This window comes from Catharus ustulatus, chromosome 21, assembly GCF_009819885.2.
Source record: "Catharus ustulatus isolate bCatUst1 chromosome 21, bCatUst1.pri.v2, whole genome shotgun sequence".
Lineage (NCBI taxonomy): Eukaryota > Metazoa > Chordata > Aves > Passeriformes > Turdidae > Catharus > Catharus ustulatus.
In genome coordinates, this window is record NC_046241.1 from 2,144,303 (window position 1) to 2,160,716 (window position 16,414).

At 50.8% G+C, this 16,414-nt stretch overlaps 1 protein-coding gene across 19 annotated transcripts in view; it reads left to right on the forward strand.

Moving 5' to 3' along the window:
• Positions 1 to 3,864: 3,864 nt before the first annotated feature.
• CACNA1B (calcium voltage-gated channel subunit alpha1 B) overlaps positions 3,865 to 16,414 on the forward strand; it is a 292,874-nt gene continuing 280,324 nt past the window's right edge. For 12 of the 19 annotated variants that reach the window (XM_033077554.2, XM_033077562.2, XM_033077557.2 and 9 more), the window contains exons 1-3: positions 3,866 to 4,480; positions 7,555 to 7,660; positions 14,326 to 14,465. In XM_033077554.2, the coding sequence (XP_032933445.1) occupies positions 4,221 to 4,480; positions 7,555 to 7,660; positions 14,326 to 14,465 (506 nt within the window). In that variant the 5' untranslated portion in view covers positions 3,866 to 4,220. Of the gene's footprint in view, positions 4,481 to 7,554; positions 7,661 to 14,325; positions 14,466 to 16,414 lie in introns of all 19 variants that reach the window. The other 7 variants (XM_033077555.2, XM_033077556.2, XM_033077560.2 and 4 more) reach the window with 1 other exon arrangement.

Below are 16,414 nucleotides of genomic sequence, written 5' to 3' on the forward strand. Positions count from 1 at the left end.
GGGGACAGTGCAGCCCCTCATGCAGAGCAATTGCTGTGCCAGCCTGGGGGCTTTGCAGCAGTGCCCCCACCCCAAGCCATGAGCTCAGGGTCTCTCTTGCTCCACATTTGTGCAGCAGCTGAGGGTAACAGGCCCTGGGGGTTTAGGACACTAAGCAGTGCCATGATCAGGACTTGCATAGGAGGAGTTATATCTTCAAAAGGCCTCTTTTCCCTTTGTTCACTCTCTTATTCTCAATAAAAAGTATCAGAGCATCTTCCTCATGGATTTTACATAAAGCCATTCTACATCCTCTGGCAGACCTGAGTGCCAGCTTTAACAGACTCCTCTGCCTGCATGGCAGCAGGGTTTTCCTCCAGCACAGCTGGTTCAGAATGGGAGTGAGGAGAGGAGAAATCCCTGGCCAGGAACACCTTGGGAAGCTGCTGTTCTTGGCCTGAAGCTCTGGACCTTCCCGTGGGCTGGAAGGAGATGTGCAGTCTGTGTTGTTTGTTTATTTTTAAAGGCAATGTGCTCCTGGGAGCTGCTCTGCTTGCCAATACCTTGGATCCAGAGCCTCAAGATGGGATTGTAAAGGCTCCTTTTTTGACTCAGCCTTGCAAATTCTGAGTAAACATCAGTCTACCTGCAGTTCCCTGAGCTCACCTGGACGAAAGGTGTGCTGGGGAACTCTGACCTTCCCTCTGAGCCCCTCCAGGTGCGGGGCAGGATCCAGGGAAGTCAGGGCATGGAGGCAGTCCTTTCCTCTCCTGAAGGAAGAAATCTTTCCTGCTGCTGTTTTTGCAAATGTCCCCACTCTGTGCTGCTCAGAGGGGGATGTTGGGGTTGTGTCCCTAAATTTTAGCCTCTGTCCCTCATGCTGGAAACCTCTGGAGCACAGCAGGCTGGAAATCCACTTTGTGATTTGCCCAAACCCCTCAAGGGATGGATCCAGAGTGTCCAGGGAGCTGCCCTGCCAGGGCAAACAAACAGAGCCAGGAGTGCCTGCCCTGTTCCCTGTGTGCCAGGCAATGCTCTGCCATTCTGGGCCGTTTTCTCTGCCCTGACTGTGCCTGGCCAGATGGAAGTGCTGCTCCATTAAGCCCAGTCACCTGCCTCAGCCTTGGGATGGAAGTGAAAGTCCAGGGAAACGCTCGGTTGCCTGGCAAAGCTGCTCAGGGAGGAGGAAGGCTCCTTGCTAAGCAGTGCTGAGAGCAGAGTGATTTACTCTCCTCTGTCTTCGGGGCTTGCGAGGAGGAGCCACTCATGACTGAGTCCATTTTTAGAATTTTCCATGGAATGCTCTTTGCCCTCCTGTAAAGGGAGATTATGGATGTCTGACCTGTTTCGGTGCTCCAAATTTTTTGCTTTCTCTTAACTCCCCTGCTTTTCTCCTAATCTTAAAAAGCCCAACTAAATCCTGAGGCTTCCCCTCTCGAAGCCAAATAATCCTCACAATTGCAATCTCCTTCTGTTCTTTAAGGCTTTCAGTGCTTAAGGTCTGCGTGATCTTCCTTAGGGTGTGAAAAAAAACAATCCAGGAAAAAAGCCCTGAGCATGCAGATTGAGGAAAGGGCAAACCGGTTTAGCAGAGCATCCTCACGACACGCTCACATCATTTTCTCTCAGTCACAAACACCCCCACCGCCCTGGCTGCTGATTTCACTGCAGTGCTCTGGTGGGGAGTTTGTTCTGGGAGAGGCAGAGGGGTTTGGTGGTTGTAGGAAGAGAGAAGGAGGAATGGAGGTCAGGATTTTCCCTGATTCTCAGTAAGAACTGATGTAAAAGACAATTAAAATTTTTTTTTGCCTTTTCAGAGCATGTGTCATCCATCCCCCGATTCTGTAAGCACAGCAGGATGAAGATTTGTGGAAACCAATGTATTTTTTTTCTCCATACACTGATTTCCATCTGAAGAGGTGAGGGATTATTGAAAATGGCATTTCCTCTTCTAATGGTCACTGAGAAAAAGTCAGACTTTTCCACTGAAAAAGGATGCAGGAGATGTAGTGGCCAGAAGCACAAAAGTGAAAAATTAAACCACTAAGTAAGTAGGTTTAATAAAAATGAAATGAGTAAATAAGTCACCAGGGGGAAACTTGACTTTCAGATGAAAGATAAATCCATCATAGAATACAATGCAGTGAGGCTAAAAATGCTTTTCAGGGAAAATTTAAAGAAAGAAGAGCTCCCTGCACCCTCCTTCTCAATCCACAAAATAAGGGAACTTTCCCGTTTGTGTGGATCAGCTCAGCAGTGCTCAGGGGGAAAGACTCCCAGGAGGAAACCCTTGTTGGAATCTCTGCCAGGGTCTCTGAGTGGAGCAGGGACGCTGAACCACTCCAGCATCTGTCTCTGGGCAAAGCTTTTCCCAAAGACTCCAGCACTCAGCTTAATCTGCAAATTACCCAAACCTGGGGAGGGGAAAAACATCTTTTATTGCAGGGGAAGGAAACCTCCGGGCTGGAGCTGCTTCTCGCTGCCCTGGTGCCGGGGCTTGCAGACCCCTGTCGGTGCCGGGGGCTGCGACCCTGGAGGCAGCAGGATGTGATTCACCTCCTTCCCTCGCTGCTTTCCGTGCCTCGGAGCCGCTCCCGGCTCCCCTCGGCTGCCGGTGCCGCCTCCGGGAGCGTCTCTGGCTGTGCTGCAGTGAGCGAGAGCCCTTCAGACACCCAGCCCCGGCGTAAGGAGCCAGTTCCTTCCGGAGAGTCACCCTTTGCGTCTTGCCAGACCTTATTTGTGTCACTTGTGGCTGCTGTCAGCCCTCTGACTGGCTCCTGAAGCCAGCAGATGTTATTGCTCCAGGCTTGCCTGGTCGGTGGGTTGGTTTTGCACTGAGCTTGGATGACTAAGGCAAAAACCACATTAGCGGTAGAGTCCAGGCTTTCCTTGCTCTGGAGGAAGTGAAAATGTCCCCCTGTTGACAGCCCTGACTTCTCCGGAGGGTCCTCTCTCAAAGTTAATAGTTTCTAACCCAAATTCAGCCTAAAATGCAAAAGCGTTTCCTCGCCAGCTACTGCAGTGAGTGATGCCGTGCGGCGCTCCAGGAACAAGGAGGAGTTATCCCTCTGACTTGTGCTGAGGGGAAGCAACAGAGGGTGTTGGAATAAACAGGATTAAAGGATTTCATCCATAAATACAGGATTAAAGGTATCCAGCGCTCTGCAGGAGTCATTCAAACCAAGGAGAAACAAAGTTGTTCAGAAGGGCGCAGCTCCGCTCGCAGCCAGCCCGTGCCGCACATCCCCGCACCGGCCCAGCCCCGGGAGCGCTGCGGGCACCGCAGCCCCCGCCCCGCACCGCCCGTGCCCGGCCCCGAGCTCCGGGGGCTGCCAGGCGAGCACCGCACCCCATTTCACACTGTGACCCCCCCGCCCTGGGCGCCCGCGGGGCTCTGAGGGCACGGCCGGGGTGACGGGAGCCGCTGTGCTCGGGGCACCCGTGGGTGCAGCAGCTGGGCCGGGCACGTCCGGGCAGGGCACATCTGGGCAGGGCACATCTGGGCAGGGCACATCTGGGCAGCGGCGCGCAGGCGCGGGGGCTGCCTCGCCTGTGCCCCCCACCCACCCCAGCGCTGCACCCCCGGCCGGGGCTGTGCCCCCGAGCGCCGCGCAGGGGCGGGGGCTCCGAGCCCTCCTTCCCCCGGGGAGGGGCCGCGGCTCCGCCGTATTTACCGGGGTGGGCGGCGGCGGCCGGGCCGGGCCGGCTCCATCCTCCCTCCTCCCTCCCCGCCCGCCCCCCGGTGCCGGTGACTGGAGCGGGCGGAGCCGCCGCGGCCGATTGGCTCCGGGCATCACATGCGGCGGGGCCGGGCCGTGCCGGAGCCGTGCCGGGCTGGGCTGGGCACGGCGGAGCGCTCCCGCGGCGGGCACAGCAGCAGCGCAGCCCCTTCCCAGCCCAGCGCCCCGTGGTCGCCCAAGGGACCGCGGCCACCGCGGCCACCCCCCGCCGCCCGGGCCATGAGGTCGGGCCGGAGAGACGCCACCTGTGCGGGGAGGTGAGCGGAGCCCCGGCGCCTTCCTCCGACCCCCGGGCAGCCACAGCGGCGGGGAAGCGCAGGGGGTGGAGGAAGGAAAAGGGATATTTTTTGTTTTATTCTATATCGATCTATTTCTGCCGCGATCGATCCCGATCCCGCAACTGAAGCCCCCGGAGGGAGAAGTGCTGCGCGCTGTGATGCGTCTTCCTCTCGCCTCGGCTGCCAGTTTGGATTGTAGCGCCCGGCTCCGTGCACTGCGAGGATGGCTCGGTTTGGGGATGATCTGCCAACCCGCTATGGAGGTGGAGGGCCGGCCGGGGCTGGAAGAGGGAGCAGCCGGCAAGGTGGCCCCCAAGCCGGCCAAAGGATGTATAAACAGTCGATGGCTCAGAGAGCCAGGACTATGGCTCTCTACAACCCCATCCCTGTCAAACAGAACTGCTTCACAGTCAACAGATCCCTCTTCATCTTCAGTGAAGATAATGTTATACGGAAATACGCCAAGCGAATAACAGAGTGGCCATATCCTTTCAGGGAGCTGTGTGGGCACGGGGGAAGGTGGGGAGGGGGAGAGGGAGGCTGAGGGACAGAGACCCCTCCAGGCAGCGCAGGGCGAGTGGCTGGTGCTGGTGCAGACGCTGGGATCGGGCTGTGCCATGGGTGTGTGTGCTGGGGAACCGTGTGCCCGACATGATGCACGGCCCTGGAAATATGGGAATATGGGAATCAGGGGATCAGGGAATCGCTTCTGTGGGAGCACCGAGGGTGCTTTTGGTGTGCTTGATGCCGGGGGTGTGTGTAAGCCGTGTCAGGGTGTCTTTAGGGATGAGATGTACAGGTGCATGGATTGACATTTCCTACAATTCAAGTCAGGTTCTGTGAGATTCGTGCCCATGAATCCTGATTTTTATTTCCATCAACTCTTCTGTCTTCCTGTGAATAGAGGAAGGAATGTGGGATAAAAATGGTGACACCTTAGCATTGAAGCTGCATTGATAGTAGGGGACATTGAGAGCCCAGGTAAATCCCAGGAATGCAATCATTGCAGCTCGGTTTTAGCACATCCCCTCCGGAATCCATTTGAATCAACATGAATCATGGCACTTTGATTGGGTGCATAGCCTAAGCTTAGGCTACACGAAGAAAAAATTAAAATTAGCAAAGCCTTGTGGCAGAAGGAGGCAGTAAGTGGGGAGAGGGATCATCTGCTGTATTGTGGAAGGGCAGATGCTTTCTGTCTGAGACCCAGCTCCCAGGCCAAGTGAGCTGCAGTGAGAAGGGGGTTTTGCTCAGAGTGATGGTTGTAAGCCGTGAGCAGAGGGGAGCAGGCTGAGGCTCCCAGGGGGCAGATTTTGTGTGTGTGTGTACAGGACTGCTTTACACTGGGGGTCTCAGGGGAGCTGGTTGTTTTCTTTTCATTTCATATCACACCCCTATTAATCCTCAGCTAACATCAGCAGGGCCTCCTCCCAGCCTCCTAGCAACACTTTCAGTTGCCACAGAGGCCAGCTCCTGCTTAGACTTCCCCAGTTTTCACTTCCTGAGGGGCTAACAGGAAAAATACACCAGTGGAGTCAATGCACTTCCCTTCTCTCTGAACACACACAAACACGGATTGATCTCTCTGTCCATATTATACAATTCCAGCGATTGCTGCATTTCCTCATCCATTTCTCCTTCCCTGCATTTAAGTCTGGAAAACAAGCCCCAAACCCCTGACGATAAGCAGATCATTGCCTTGGCTGCGTGGGTAGACTCAGTCTTTCCCTCTCCTTCCTCTTGGCCTATTCGGCTGCATCTTTCCGGGGGATGTGGGGAGGAGACCCCCGGCGCTGCGGAGCCGGCGGGACCGGCGGAGCCACCGGCCCTTCCCCGCGCCGGAGCGGCGGGGCCGGCGGGCGGGGCCGGGCGCTGCCCGCGGTGCTGGCTCGAGCTGCCCGCGGTGCTGAAACCAGGCTGACCGTGGTGCTGAAACCAGGCTGACCATGGTGCTGAAACCAGGCTGACCATGGTGCCGAAACCAGGCTGCCCGTGGTGCTGAAACCAGGCTGACCACTGTGCTGAGACGAGCTGACCGTGGTTCTGAGCCGAGCTGACCACGGTTCTGTATCCAGACTGACCATAGTGCTTCAACTGTGCTGATGGTGGTGCTGAGTCGAGCTGACCGTGGTGCTGAGATGAGCTGAGCTGATCACGGTTCTGAGCTGACCACGATTCTGTATCCGGGCTGACCACAGTGCTGAGCTGAGCTGAGCCCGGTGCTGAAGCCAGGTTGACCACAGTGTTAGCTGAGCTGACCATGGTGTCAAGCAACGCTGACCATGGTTCTGAAGCCAGGCTGGCCGCAGTGCTGAGCTGAGCTGACCACGGTGCTGAGCTGAGCTCGTGTGCTAAGCCGGGCTGATGGTGGTGCTGAGCCAAGCTGACCACGGTGCTGCGCTGAGCTCCCCGCGATGCTGAACCGATCTCCCCGCCGTGCCCAAGCGAGCTCCTCGCCGTGCTGAGCTGAGCCCTCAGGGTGTTGTGTCTGCGGTGCCGCTCGGCGCTGTCCCTGGTGCTGAGCTGAGCTCTCCGCGGCGCTCAGAGGAGCTCCCCGTGGTGTTGAGCTGAGCTCTCCGCGGTGCTGAGCCCATCTCCCCGCGGTGCTGGGTCCGTCTCTCCATGGTGCTGGGTCCATCTCCCCGTGGTTCCGGGTCCATCTCTCCATGGTGCTGGGTCCATCTCCCCACTGTTCTGGGTCCGTCTCTCCATAGTGCTGGGTCCATCTCCCCGTGGTTCCGGGTCCCTCTCTCCATGGTGCTGGGTCCATCTCCCCACCGTGCTGGGTCCATCTCTCCGTGTTTCTGAGTCCATCTCTCCACGGTTCTGAGTCCATCTCCCCACAGTTCTGGGTCCATCTCCCCAAGGTGCTGAGTGAAGCCATTGCCGCCTTGGCCCCGCTGCTGCCCGTGGCACGGCTCCACCCTGGGAGAGCTGGGGCTCGGCACAGCTCAGGGTGGGAGATGGTGGCAAAGAGCAGAGGGGGACCTGGTGCTGGATTTGGATACTTTTCCATTCCCACTTCCCTCCTACATCCCAAAAAGGCACTGAAGGTTGTATTCTCACCAAGAGTAGGCATTGCAATTGAACAGTAATTAATGTTTTAGACCTGGGTAGGTACTTTAAATTGAACTTTTTGTGCCCATCACTTATTTGCACCATGTGCTGAAGTTAAATGTTTCTGAAGAAAAATTCAGCAGATGGTGTTTAGCTGTATAATCTATTTGGAGGCAGTTTAGCTTATCAATCTAATGAAAATCAATAAGTATTAATAGTTTTTTATTTCCTTTGGACCTTTCATTTTCTTGCTCCCAAATTCCTTGAGCAGCTCAGATTGTGTGTGAGTCTCTAACTCTCAAAGAAGAGAAGAGCCAATTGCCTACTTTTCTTCTAAACACACCCCAGAAAGAACTGAGGGAGTCAAGGAGACCAAATGTCTTTAAAAAAAGATGAGAAATCTTAGAATGCTCAATTAATGCAACTCTGTGGGTAGAACCAGGATTTGGATGGGGTTCTCCTTGTATTGTCCAGTGTCTTCTTTAACTTCTGTTCCCCACTCCATTTGAATACATGATTTTAGCTACAATCATAGCCAATTGTATTGTGCTGGCTCTGGAACAACATTTGCCGGATGGAGACAAGACACCGATGTCAGAGAGACTGGTGAGTTGCATTCATTCATTTTCAGTTTTTTTTGTTCCCGGTCTCATACAGAAAGCAGTCGGCCACTGGGTGTTGGGAGTGTTTGGATCTATTTTAGAGATCCACACATAAACAGACAGGCATTGATCTGACAATCAGAAAAAAATCCATCACATCAAGGAGAAGTGTCCCCTCCCGATCCCATCTGCACAAGAATGCTTCATCACTCCAGCCAGCCCTGCCCAGCCTGGAGAGAGCTGCACCTCGTGTGATAATCAGAAGGGCTTCAAGCTTAGGTTGTCTCTAAACCAGGACAGGAAGGAGCTGAAGAATGCTTAGAATTAGCTTTGAAATCAAATGAACTTCTGTGTAATTTTCATTTTCCCAGGGAGTGGTAGAACAGAGCAACCTTTTAGGATTTGTGTGTTTCTTCCTGCCACAGCACAGATCCTTCAAAGCAAACTTTGGGTTCAGATGATTACACTTCCTTTAAAAAAAAATGCAACCATCTTACCGAGAAAAATAATTTACCCGCAGGCTTTATGGTAATGAGCCCAATTACCTTATTTCAAAAGAAAATAGAAGAATAGCTTCAAAATAATTCTCCCATTTATCATCACTGTAGGAAAACTGTGTAATTCTTGGTTTGATTTTTCTCCTACTTTTAATGATCTGGAACGTCTTGCATGCCTAAACGCATTAATCCTGGTGCATGTTCAAAGGATTGATAAATATGGATCCATATGTGTTTTCCATGTAGATGCTATATTATGCAAACAAAGATAACATTAGGCATGCTGCCAGAAACGAGAGCCACTGAATTGTGGTTGCTGCAGTTCCCAAGGCTGGCCCATGCCAGTGGGCAACTCTCAGAATCTCATTCTCCAGAAGCAGAAAAAAGGGTTTAGGGAGAAATCTGGAGAGTCAGGGTCAGAAATTGCAGCTGGTTTGGAAATGGATCCGCTCCTGCTGGCTGCCCTCCTGCATGGGGCTTGCTGTCTCTCGCTGTTGGAATTATTTTTAATTAAGAAGATACCAAGATAAAGTGAATCAATGGTTGTATGTAGATCTTTCTGCCATTAAACCTGTCTTTGTGTGCTTTGGGCTTGCTTGGCAAGGCCAGCCTGGGGGTGTGAGCAAAGCACGGGTTTAGAGCCAGGACTGAGTGGGAAAGCGCCGTCTGTGGTTATAAACACGGATTAGTGAGGGGAAAAAGCACTTTGGGGGATGTTCTGGCCTGGCAATCCTTTGGTTCATGTTGGCTTTATGTTTTACTGCATCCCTCGACTTACAAGGGCATCCTAGAGGTATTTTATTGTCCTTTCCCCCAGTGTATTAATTCCTTTTTACACCTTCAGATCCTGCCTAAATCATTGCAAAGAGGGCACTGGCATTGCCACGGCGCAGCGCGAGAGTGCCGTGAGTTAAATGCACAATCTCTGCCCTGTTGGCTCTGCCTTGGGTGGAAGGAAGAATTCACCCCTGGGTTTTTATCCCAAGCACCATTATGTTTGATCCAGATATCCTGAAGCCATTTTAACAACAGTACATTCCTAACTCTGAACTATAAAGTGATTTTTCATAGAGTAGCACTGAGAATCTTTGCAAGTCATGAAATACTTTTTATTTTCAACATAGGCTGGAAACAATAAGCCTTGTGAGTAAGAAAAACTGTCTTCTAGTATTCAAAGTGAAACCTCTTTAGAATTCTCCTGTTACTTCTATAAACTGGAAGTTGTTTCATTGAAAATGTTACAGATCCATGTTAAACCACAGTGGGGAATGTTCCCCTACATTTCCCCTACATTTCCCCCTACATTTCCCCCTACATTTCCCCCTACATTTCCCCCTACATTTCCCATACATTTCCCCTACATTTGCAGGTTTGTTCAGCCAAATTCTAAGTCCATGCAGAACAGCAGGTTCTTTATTGCTGTCTTTAGCAGGAATGGAATTGGTCTTTTTTTTTGGGTAATGGTTACTGGATATGGCTTTCTTTTTTCTCCTGGATTCATTAAAATCTCCAAATTGGAGATCATCAGTGAAGAGTTAATCAGATATTAAGGATATGAGGTGCACGTCACAAGCCTTTTGTGACTGGGACGTGTCGGCAGAGTTGTTGAAGGAAAACAGAAGTTGCCCAGATAATTTGTTCCACAGATACAAAGAAAAAAAATTAAGATTGTCTGTCTGTTAAAGCCGAGGAAAAAAAGGGAGAAGCCCATGCAAATATTTTAATTATTTTTGTCTTTTAATCAAAATTTTCCTCTTTCTATCTCCCCAAGACCCAGGATATGATCCTGCAGTGCAATCTCACCAGGCTGTTTTCTGTGCTCCTGCTACTGTCAAACAGGGTTAAGTGAGCACATGTCTCAGCACAATATTCCAGGATTTTGGGTGTCTGAGTGAGGAGAATTCTCTCTCTGCCCATTTTCTGTGTGCACAGAATAGCATGACTTGGCTCTGGGCTGGAAATTCTGGTCAAAATCGGGGCTCTGAGAAATTAGTGACCACCACCATTTAGTGGTGAGTTGGAGCACTGGCTCACGTCCTCAATCATCACCCAAGAGGAACAAACTCATTCTCCCAGCAGCAGCAGCCTGACCTACCCTGAGGCTCTGTGCTGCTCCTGGCTGGAAGTCCCACATGCTCTGGGTGCTGGGAATGTTTCCTTCCTGTCAGAAACTGTCCAGTGGAACAGGTTTGCCCCTGTCCATCTCCACCCAGGGCCGTAGCCAGTGGGCTGTGAGTCAGCCTCCCTCCATCCCAGTAAATATTGCACTGTTTGTACACACTGGAGTGCTGCCAGCTGCAGAGATGCTGAGGGAGCTGTTCTGGGCAGCCCAGAGCCTTGTGCTGAGAGCTCCAAATGTGGGAATGGGAACTTCCCACCCCAGCCCCAAATGGCCTTGCAGGACCTTGCTCACGAGGCTCTTGGCTCTCCACACCGAGACCTCCTTCTCTCCCTGCCTTCTTCCTAATTGCAGTGTTTTCCATGAGAAGTTCAGGAGACCTCTCCCAGAAGGAGAGTGATGATTTCAGAACTTGCAGGACTCCTTTCTGCCCTGCCCTGGGCAGCCCCTGAGGGGCTGTGGGATGTTTGCTGCAGCCTCAGGGTGTTTGGCTCCCCCGAGGGTTCTGGATGTGAGGACAGAACATAACTTCTCCCAGATTTTCATTGTGACAGCTCTGGCAATTTACTAATGGATTTAGTGCTTTCTCCCATCCACAGGCACTTAGAGCAGTAATATGTGAGCTGCTCATATTAACCTTTGCTTGAACAAAGCCTTTCACACCCAAACCTCTCCAGGCTGTCACATCTGAAGGCCAAGGAAAGACACTAGGACGTGAAGTAGGAATGGTAATGACTTTCCAGCCTTAGAAGTTGTTTCTGATCAGAAACATATTGATTAAATGTGTGTTTGGCCCAGTCTCAAGCTCTGCTGTGTCCACAGCAAACAACTTGCTGGCACAGCTCTGGCTGCTGCCCAGATTCTCTGCCCTCCTTCCAAGTACGCACACAGATCCTCATTATCACCTGCTCTGCCCCTCTGGAACCCGAGCAGGGGACAGCCTTCGGTCTGAAGGGGCTTCAGGGTGTCCTGGCAGGGTCTCTGAGCCGAGGCAGGGCCATGTCAGTGCTGCACAGGGCATTCCTCCTTTCCTCCTTCTATCACACACAGCCAATTTTTTTTTCCAGCTGCAGGACCTCTCCCTAATGGGGCATAAATTTTATTTTTCATCTTGTTACTGCCCTGATTCTTGGGCTGAACCAGAGTAAATTTAGGCAGGCTTTAGAAAAGACCCTCTTTCTTTCACCTCTTATTTCCCCAGCTACTCCCTGCCAACCCTACAGATGAGAGTTTTTCTTTGTAATAAATACCCAAATCCATCTCTGAGCCTTCCTGCTTCCCTAGAAGCTGACAAAAACTCCTTTGACCCACTTCCTAAGAGCTCTGCGTAGCCCTAGCTTTGGGAAGAGCACATCCCATCAAACCTGGAGTACCTGGAGCCTGGCTCTTTAAAGCTGGGAGCTGTAATCACCAGGCACCTGACCTAGATTGAGCAGAGACTGGAGTACATACCAGGCTTCAAGGAAGTGAGGGAGTAATGTGGAGGAGTGGATGTGGGTAAAGGTAGCTTTTTCTGTGTGTGTTAGAAGAGCTATTTTTAGAGGCACACGAGTAGTTGTGGGATGGGAATTTGGGATGGGCTGGGAGGTCTTTGTGTGCAGACATTATCTGGAGCTGTTGAACCAGGAGCTGTTGGAGGGGTTGAACAGTTGGACTGGGCTGGCACAGGGCTCCTGTGGCCATGAGAGAAGGCAGAGGAGTTGTGAGGAACTTCTGGAACCACACAGGATGATTTCTGACCTCCTCTCTCTTGTTCCCTCTTTTCTGTACTGGGTTGGAGCCCTGGGATGTCTCCAGCTCTCGCTGTGGAGCAGCTGCTGGAAGAAGATGTGTATTGTAGGATTTCTGTTCAAGGTCCTAACAGGTCTGAGGGCCTCTGTTCCTGATTCTCTGTGGGTGAGCAGCTCTGAGGTTGGCAGCTGGGGGTCTGGCAGTGGTGGCTCCAGTGTCCTCTGAGCAGCATTGGTGAGGGACAGAGGTGCTGCTGCTTGTGCAAATCCCTCCTTGGCTGGAGGGGAAGCCAGCTTTGGGGGTGGGTTTTCATTTTCTCCTCTCCATTTCAGCCAGAGGCCCAGAGTGAGCTCAGCAGGCCCCTGCTGTGCTTTGCTCCCTGCCCAGCCAGCACCTGTGAGTGTCACTGCAGGTGACTTCACCTCACCACAGGGGTGTGGGAGCTGCAGGGCTGGGCTGGGAGCTCACAAAGGTGGAGGGGAATAGAAAAAGATGTGAAAGATGAAATACGTGGAAGGGCTGTTCCCACTGAGGTGTGTAGGGATATGGAAAGCAGAACTCGAATTCAGCTGCTGATGGAAAAACCTCTCAGGGTTTTATTTTCAGTCATGTCCAACCAAGACTCCTTGTGCTGTCAAGTTAAACATCCCAGGATGGGTCAGGCTGGGAGGGACCACAGCGGGGTCACCTGGTGCCACCTCCCTGCTCCAGCAGGGCCACCCAGAGCACAGGGCACAGGACTGGAGCATCCCCAGGAGGAGACCCCACAGCCTCTCTGGGCTCTGCTCAGCGCTGGGCACTGCCCAGGGCACAAGTTCTGCCTCCTGGGCTGGGGGAACTCCTGGGGTCAGTCCCTGTCCATGGCTCTGGGGCCACTGCTGGGCTCAGAGCAGAGCCTGGGACTGCTCTGACCCTCCTGAGCACAGGGACAGACAGACAGGGACAGACAGGGATACCCAGAGACAGACAGACAGGGACAGACAGACAGGAACAGACAGGGCTGAGGGTCCCTCCCAGCATCACCTCTCAAGGATGAACTTTTAGGAGTGAAAATTTTAATTTCTGGAGCAAGGGCTGTCCTGAAGTGTGGGTCTGTGCCAGAGCTGAGCAGGAGCTGCCGTGCTTGTGTCAAACCTGTTCTTCCCTGGTTCTGGGACCACAAGCCTCAACATTCCTGCTCTTTTTCCATCAGAGAACAAACAATCCCCTTTTGCCATTGGGAGAATTGAAAAATATAAACAATTATGCCTTAAACAGCAGCTCAGCTCTTTGGTTCTGGTGGCCAGAAATGCCAAAGCCACTGGAAAAGAGATTTCTAATCTCTCAGTGTGGAATTTTGTTTCCCTTTTGGGTAGGGCTGCTTTGCTTCCACTGAATTCAGCTGAAAACCAGGGTCTAAGGTACATTTGGAAATTGGTTACTGGTGCCAAAGCTGATGAACAAGTTCTTGAAATTGATGCCCACTCCTTTTACTTCTTGCTTTGTTCTCATTTCTTGCCCAAATCTTCCTTCCAAATGTGAATGCTTCCATTTGGCACTGAATTAGTGTTGAAACTCCTGTCAATAAAGTCTAATCCTGAGAGATCTGGTGCAGAGATTGAATAAAAGGTTTAGTAAAACTGTAGGGACTGTGCTTGATTTTCTCTGTAGTGAGCAAGGACACGAATCTGCGATCCCAAGGGATGTGTTAGTCTGCATCATGGACCTGAGACACAAATCTTGCTGCTCCTGCTGCTCATGGGAGGGGTTGGGGATTTCTCCCTGAACCAGATTCCCAGTGAAAGGAAAAAAAATGAGGCTGCAGCTGTGAAAATTGATAAAATGGAGGAGAAGGAGTGAAGAAAGAACTGATGGAATAAATGATAAATAAATAATTTCCTGTCAGTGCTGCCAGGCTCGCTGTGCTGACAATTGCTCCCCAAGATACCCTCTTGTTTCAGGTCCCTGGATGAATTGTGGAGCATCTTCCACGCCAATGACTCCAGAAACCTGTCATCTCTAATTTCAATATACCCTTAGAGCAAAATCTCCACATCAAAATTCTCTCCAGAACATTCCATAAAGGAGGAAAGTGTGGCATGAAACCATCAGGATGAAGGCCAATGGAATTGCCAATTTGTAAAGAAAATTAATTTCAGAGAAATAATAATGAAATTCCTCTCTGAGCTTAGTTCCAGTAAACTGAAACCTTCTAGTTCAGCTGTGTTCAAAGAGTGGAGAAGGTGTGAAGGTGGTGCCTGTAGCTGTTCAGGGGATGGGTTATCAGAGGAGGAACACAGATACCTCCTTGACTCCTGGAATTTCCTTTCCTTTCTTTTCCAGGACGACACTGAGCCGTACTTTATTGGAATATTTTGTTTTGAAGCTGGTATCAAAATCATCGCTCTGGGCTTTGTTTTTCACAAAGGCTCCTACCTGCGGAACGGCTGGAACGTGATGGATTTTGTCGTGGTCCTCACAGGGTAAGTGACCTCCTCTCCCCTGAGCTTGGTGGGGACTCACCCTGATTTTGGTGTTTGTTTACTCTGGGCTGGGCCTGACTGGAGTGGAACAGCACTAAAAACTTGCATTTCTGCTTGTGGTAAATCCAAAGGATGGCTCTTGTGCTGAATGAGTCACTTGCCAAGCGTTTGAACCAAAAGTGGTTGTGAGGATATTTCTTTGTAGATATTCCAGTGTGTATCTGATCCAGACACCTCCTGACATTTCTGTGACTTTGCAGGTTCTAATTGCCACTGGTACTTGAACCTGATTTAAATCAATTTATTTTCTAATGTTGCAGGAAGACTTTAGAAGTCAACATGGAGTGTGCTAACAAATTAAATGCATCCTGGTTTTAAGCTGTTACAACTCTGAAATTGGCCAAGTTTCTGCAGGAATGAATTTATTTCCCTATGAAATAACTTTTCTCAAAAGAACTCAACAACTTTGAAAAGAATTCAAAATGTCTCATTAAGGATGGAGGTGAAAAGGTCACATGTGCATTTTGTAGCCTGGTTTGAGATGATATCACTGATGTCTCTCTTGAAAATGCTGACAATATTTTACATTATGCATTGCAGCAGTTTCTGTCTATTTATATAAATAGAGGGTGATGCTGGTGGGTAATAAAAACATAAACATGAACACTTCTAGTCTACAAATTGGGCTTTAAAGCTTCAGAGGAAGCGTTCCAAAGGTCTGTGTGAGGTCCTGAGCTTGCAGCCTTCATCTTGGAAGGATTTCAGTTCATTTCTCCCCAGAAACTGCAGCCTGGCTCCTGCTATTGATATGCTTCCCATAGCCATCCTTTCCCACAGCTTCCCTGCCTGTGTGTGTGCTGAACGTGGATGTTCCCTGCTCCTGCTGGTGGTGAGGAGTAGGGAAATGCTTGCATACATATACAAATGTATTCATTAGCTACATGATCACTGTAATTCCATTTGCATTCAGGGCACCCTGTGATACAGCACTTGAGAGGCCAAAGGGAATTCTTGATGTATTAAGAGGAAGAGAATAAATATGCAGGGCTTGATTCTCCTGCTGCTGGGGCTGGGTATTTAATCAATAGAAACTTCAGTGGAGGCACAAGGAGAATCAGATTTCCATACTTAGAAGCAGGGGGTACCAGGATGAAAAGAGAATTAGCACAGATGCTACAATTATTCTCACTGACACTCTGTTCTGATTCCTAGTTAGCTCCACACCGTTGTTTGTGTTAAAAAAAATAAAACCAAGGCCCTGATTCTGGAAAGGACTTTGGCATTGGATGAATTTATCCTACAGCAAAGCATTCCAGTATGAGCTGGAATTCAGCTGGCTCCAGTGGTTTCTCTACCTGAAGTCCAGGCTCTACAGAAAAGCTTTTCTGAATCCCAGCCATATCGTTTAGGCATGCTTTCAATTCCTTTTAGTTTTTTTTTTTTTTTTTTTTCCTCCATAAACCCAAGACTCCAGAGTTGGTTGGTTTTATTCACAACCAAGACATTCCAAGATTTTCAGCAGCTGAAGCGGCCGCGGGATCCCCTTGGAATGTGTGGGATCCCCTTGGAATGTGTGGGATCCATCTGGAATGTGTGGGATCCCCTTGGAATGTGTGGGATCCCCTGGAATGTGCAGATCCCCTGGAATGTGTGGGATCCCCCCCGAATGTGTGGGATCCATCTGGAATGTGCAGATCCCCCAGAATGTGCAAGATCCTCCCTGGAATGTGTGGGATCCCCCAGAATTTTGGGATCTGCCTGGAATGTGCAGGATCCCCTTGGAATATGCGAGATTCCCCCATAATGTGTGGGATCCCCATAATGTGTGGGATCCCCCTGGAATGTGCAGGATCCCCCAGAATGTTCAGATCCCCCTGGAATGTGCAGCACCTCCGGCGTCTCTCCGGCGCTGGGTTTCTTGTGGGAGCTGTTTGTAGCACTGTTTGATC